The following is a 6,044-nucleotide window of genomic DNA, read 5'->3' as shown; positions in this document are numbered from 1 at the left end:
CTTAAGCCCAGACTGTCCGTAAGCTCAAGAGTCCAAGTTCATTCTCTTCAACCTTATGCTCAGAATTACTTCCCTGGGCCCAGTACGGGATAAACATGCCATCAAACCTGTTCCGCTCAGAAAGCCACCCAGTCAGCCCTCACTGTGGTGACAGCATTCAATGCTCTACTGACGTTTCATCAATAATTGTTGCTCATTAAAAAGAACAAAGCGAACGAGAGGAAAGTGAAGTTGTCGGGAGCTTGCACTTAAAAGAAAGCTTGCTCTCAAAGGAGAGGGGCTGGTTAGTCTAGTGTCTAACGTGGGGTGTAACCACGAGAAATCACTCCTGAATACATTGTTACTAACTTTAAAAAATAGCCTACGCAGACCACAGGTACAGTTACAAGAAAAAAAAGATGTAAAAATTATTTAGACAAACACAAACTGCAATAAAAAGGATGACTTGGAAGATTTAATAGAGGATGAACAGTCAAGAGTATCAGGACTCTCAACAAGCCATTACATATCGCAAAAAAATTAATTTCTTCCTTTCTGATTTAGCTTCACACTCCGAAAGGTATGAATGTTAAAATAAAGCAGTGATTTCAAACGTTCTGTGGCATGAACTTCAGAAAATCTGACCAAAGTTCTGGTTTTTTTTCCATGTGCAATTAATATGCATAGGTACACACCGAAATTTCATATGATTCCACAATCTTTTGAAATCTGTTCTTAGGCTTCAAGAGCTTTTTCTAATCTTTCAGTTCAAAAACTGACAATTTTGTGATTAATAAGTTAATGCTGCCATCTAGTGGTTGTTCAGTCCAAATCTTCCTGCAGCTGCCAGGGCTGTACCAAATCAACCCAGTGATAAGATACTTAGTAACTCTATGACTCCTTTGAAGCCTCCATGTGGAAGGTTGGAAGTCAGTTGCTTGAGCCATCAGCTGTTGCTTCCCAGGGACACTAGCAGGGAGCTGGATCAGAAGTAGAGTAGCGAAAGCTCTGATCTGGGATGCAGCTGTGGTGAGCAGCAGCTTCGCCACTGACACACAGTGCCCACTTTTTAGTTGAACACCTCCTGCATTCACATGCTAACAGAAGACAATGTTTCACAAACAGGTGAGTTTTGTATCTGGTAGAAACTAGAAGTATCTTCTATAAAATCAAAGTCTTCATGTTCTAAAAATAGAATTTTATTTAAACTGCTTTTTATCAAAATCAGGGTACAAGGTTATTTTCAGGGAATTTTTATTAACAGAAAAAAAAAATGAAGAAAGTCTCATCTCTTGTGAGATCTGGTTCTTTTTCAAATTCCTTTCACAAGCCTGCTGTGTTCAGTTGAGTGTCACAGTCCTCTGCGGACTTGGGCAACAGTGAAGCCAGGTTCCTGAGGATCAAGAATGAGGACGGTTCCTCTACATCTTGGTGTTTGAACTTTTGTGAACTTTACATCTGCAGCAAATGATGTCTTTCTAACATTCATAGACATGACCATATGAAGTGACTAAAGCATATCAATAAGGACAGAAAAAAATATACATATATATGTTCCAGTGCTGGTAACGCGTCCTTGCCTCACCTGGAGAAGCTGTGGATCCTGGAGTCTCTGCCTTTGCTGAACCACTGACATGAGCACACCTGAGTCGGGAGAAGAGGCTGCTTGGAGAATCCCAGTTCCTGGAGCCTGCTGCTCACCAAGCACGAGTCACAGCACACACACCTGTGAACTCCGTAAGTTAATGTGGTCATTAAAATTCTTGTTTAATGTAAACATGTTCTCTAACACCTCTAAGATTTCTGATTTAGTTTCAAATGGGCTAAATACATACACACACATAGATGTAACATGACACTTTATGAAATTATATGAACACAGAAAATGCTATAGCAATGAAAAACCATAGATTTATAATACATTATCTACACAGCCATAAGAGAATAAGTATTTTTCAAGATACTATTGCCTTATAAAACAGGTTATCTATAATGGTATATTTGTGGATGATAGATAGACAGATAGACTATACATATAGACATATTCAGGAAAATACTTAATTTTTTTGCATAATCAGTTTTTAAAACAGTTGAATCTCTGATCAGAGGTTATTTGGGGACCATTTAAGAGACCAGAAGTGTTTTTTTTTTAACAATTATATAATTTTTATTGGAAAGGCAGAATACAGAGAGAAGAGACAGAAAGATCTTCTGTCCACTGGTTCACTCCCTCGGTGGCCACAACAGCAAAAATCAGCCAGTCCGAAGCCAGCTGCCAGGAGCTTCTTCTGGGTCTCCCACGTAAGTGCAGGGTCTCAAGGTTTTGGGCCGTCCTCGACTGCCTTTCCATGCCACAAGCAGGGAACTTGATGGAAGCAGAGCAGCTGGGAACTGAACCAGTGCCTATATGGGATCCCGGCAGTTGCAAGGTGAGAATTTAGCCATGGAACCATCGTGTCAGGCCTGGACAAATGCTTTCCACCACACACAGTGGCAAGGCCACAGCCAGGTCTGCTCTGCCTTAAGTCTGCTTTCATCCTTCACAGCTGGATAAAGTTCAAAGCAGGAGCCTGTAACTTTAGCAGCAGAACAGATTCTCACAACAACTGAAGATTACTGAATCAAAATAGCCAGAGTGTAAGGCCACTGAGGTTTGTATAATTCCAGATAAAACTCACAATCACATAGTAACCATCAGGATTATGGGAATATGGGGATGAATGACGCCACTGTATTACTTCACATATTTAAAAGTCTCATAATGAAATAACTTTCAGGAAAAAAATGTGTTGCATGAGTTGTAAGAACATTCAGTGGTGAACACAAGAAACATTTCAGTAATTACAGTGGAGAATAACTGTAAACCATGGGCTTTTGTGTGACATTTTGTTGTTTATGACTCAGTGTGACACAGCATCTGCGGAACATGGCGGCTGCACAGCGCCGAGTCCCCGAGGGATGCAGAGCGCGGACACAGTAGGGATCTCCGTTCAACACTTTCTGGAGAGCGTAGTCTAAATCTTCATCATTTGCTCTTCATAAAAAGGGGGTGAGGAATCATCTTTTTTTCACCATTAACACCAAACACATTTACTTCTAGGATAGCATCTTGCATCTTGTGTCAAAACTGAATAGTGTAAGGAAAAGAGAAGAACTTTCTGAGCTAAAACAGCAATTCTTCTCAATAACATCCTGTCAGCATCATTGATGTCTCCCTGCATTCTCTCTCTCTCTCTCTCTCTCTCTCTCTCTCTCTCTCTCTCTCTCTCTCTCTCCATGATTATTCCTGTTCCAGGTCTGTCTCTGCATCTTCTCCAGTTCCCTGCCCAGCCCCTGCCCACTTCTACCCACCCTGTAAAGTGTCACCTTTTGAATAAGTTCAATGCTCAAAGCAGGTTCCAATTTCCATCCTTGTTGCCTGATCACAAGCTTGATTTTGCAAGATTCTCACCAGGAAATCCACCTGGGCAGATGTTTACACTAAAGCCACACCCTCGTCTGTCCCTGGAGCCTTACTCAGAGGAGTCTGACCAGGCTTTGTGCTTGTCAGCTTCATCTATGTATCCTTTGTTACATGGAAAGTGCAAGAAAGACAACTATTTCCTATCTTTCCTATCTATTTTTTTTATATTTTCATTTACCTTTGACCCCTCAGTATCCACAACCTCAGAACTACTAAAATTTTTCCATTTCCATCCATCTTTTTTTATACTTTATTTCCAATTTCTATGCCAAATAATAAAGCAATAGTTACAACTCACAAAAGTTGGATAAAATTAGAAAACTAAATAATGGGGTGTTTAATTTTATTTTTCTTCCTTTTTTGCTTACCTAAATGTTCCATTTTCTACAACAGTTATGACATTTATTTTTTAGACTAGAAAAATAAACAAAATGGACACAAGGGGAAAATAACGTGATATAAAAAATTCTTTCAGTTTAAAAGTTGAGGATATTTCTGTTCCTCCAAGGATTGTTATAGTATTTGCCTCCAGGAGGTTCTAACCATGACTAGACTTATTCATGTTCCCAGATGCTTAGGTGACTAGGAAATTTCACAATACATAAGAATATGGTGAAGCGGAAATTTAAAAATAGATAAGAAAATCACATGAAAGCATGAACAGATGTTAACATTCCAATTCTGCAAATAATTTAATAACTATTGATGACCTAGGTTTATCCATACAAGGAAGCTTTTCTTTTATTTACTCATTTTCTTGATGAGAATCTAACTTTTGATGAAAAATTTGCTCCTGGTGATTGTCCTACCCATGGCAGCCTTCACTTCTTTATTTCTTAAGCTGTAGATGAGAGGATTCAACATGGGAATCACCGCTGTGTAGAACACAGACACCACTTTATTGAGGTCCAGAGAAGAAATTGCACTTGGTCGCACATAGATAAAAAAAAGAGTCCCATACAGGATGGAAACCGCTGTGAGGTGTGACGAGCAGGTGGAAAAAGCTTTACGTCTTCCTGCAGCGGAGCGGATCCTCAGGATGGCAATGAGGATATAGAAGTAGGAGATTATGATGGTTAGGCTACTGACAATGAGCACAGCTCCAGCCACAATGAAAACCAGTAATTTGTTGATCCGGATGTCGGCACATACAAGAGAAAGTAAGGGAGACATGTCACAAAAGAAGTGATTGATAATATTGGAGCGGCAAAAAGGAAGTCGGAAAGCAGCTGTTGTGTGAGTCATGGTATTGAGAAAGCCAGCAGCATAGGGTCCAGCCACCAGCTGAACACAGAGTCTGTGGGACATCGCCACTGAGTACAGCAATGGGTTACAGATGGCGACATAGCGGTCGTAGGCCATGGACGCTAGGAGAAGGCACTCGATGGCCACAAAGAACCCAAAGAACCACTGCTGTAAGGCACACCCCAGGAAAGAGATGGCTTTTCTTTCAGCAAAGAAGTCGGTGAGCATCTTGGGGCCCACCACCGAGGAGAAGCAGACGTCCACGAAGGACAGGTGGCTGAGGAAGAAGTACATGGGCGTGTGGAGGTGGGAATCGATCCGGATGAGGAGGATCATGCCCAAGTTTCCTGTCATCGTAATGAGGTAGAAGAGGAGAAAGAGCAAGAACAGGAAGACCTGGAGCTGAGGGTGGCACTTTAAACCGATGAAGATGAACTCTGTGATCCTTGTGGAGTTCTTATCCGCCATGGGTCATTTGGATCTCTACAGTCAGGAAAACAGAGAATTATTACCACATTCAATTGTAAGTTCTTCTTCTTTTTTAATTTATTTTTATTGGAAAGGCGGATATACAGAGAGAAGGAAAGACAGAGGGGAAGATCTTCCATCCGATGATTCACTCCCCAAGCGGCCTCAACAGCCAGAGCTGAGCCAATCTGAAGCCAGGAGCCAGGAGCCAGAAGCCTCTTCTAGGACTCCCAAGCAGGTACAGGGACTCAGGGCTTTGGGATTTCCTCTACTGCTTTCCCAGGCCACAAACAGGGAGCTGGATGGGAAGTGGAGTTGCTGGGATTAAAACCAATGCCCATATGGGATCCCGGGTTGTGCAAGGAGAGAACATTAGCCACTAGGCTATCACTCCAGGTCCCAATTGTAAGTTCTTAGACTCGTAACAAAATGAATAAGAAAAAATCATGGAATTTATTTCTAAATACTATTTTTAAAGTTTAATAAAGTGCTAGCAGGTCAGATATATAATTGTTCTAAAGAGTAATGTGATATGTTTGAAAATCTGAGCTTAAGAAATAATTTGACAATAGACAACTTACAAAAGTTTTCACTACTTTTACAAATTAAGAGAAAAAACACATTAAAAAGAAAAACAGTGTCTTAATGTGTAATAGCACTGCCAGCACCCCATATGGAGGCAGGTTTGTATCCCAGCTCTTCCACTTCCAACCCAGATGGGAAAGTATTAAAAGGTAGCCCAAGTCTTTGGTCCCTACACTCATGTGAGACTTGAAACAAGCTCTAGGCTGTTAGCATGAGACTGGTTCAGCTCTGGCCAGCACAGCCATTTGGGAAGTGAGCAGCAGAGGGCAGATGGAATCTCTTTTGATAGATAGATAGATAGATA

The 6,044-nt window shown here is 41.0% G+C and overlaps 1 protein-coding gene across 1 annotated transcript; it reads right to left on the bottom strand.

Moving 5' to 3' along the window:
* Positions 1 to 4,210: 4,210 nt before the first annotated feature.
* LOC101518063 (olfactory receptor 5G9) lies at positions 4,211 to 5,155 on the bottom strand. Its single transcript, XM_004585307.2, has one exon. It carries the CDS (start codon positions 5,153 to 5,155, stop codon positions 4,211 to 4,213), a length of 945 nt encoding a protein of 314 aa, XP_004585364.2.
* Between the last annotated feature and the right edge of the window lie 889 nt (positions 5,156 to 6,044).

The sequence above is a fragment of the Ochotona princeps genome, chromosome 4 (genome assembly GCF_030435755.1).
Source record: "Ochotona princeps isolate mOchPri1 chromosome 4, mOchPri1.hap1, whole genome shotgun sequence".
Classification (NCBI taxonomy): domain Eukaryota; kingdom Metazoa; phylum Chordata; class Mammalia; order Lagomorpha; family Ochotonidae; genus Ochotona; species Ochotona princeps.
The sequence above is the reverse complement of the archived record's forward strand: the minus strand, read 5'-3'. Positions and strand labels throughout refer to the sequence as shown.

Excerpts from the sequence above, each read along its gene's own strand:
- LOC101518063 (XM_004585307.2), bottom strand. The coding sequence starts at position 5,155 with ATGGCGGATAAGAACTCCACAAGGATCACAGAGTTCATCTTCATCGGT.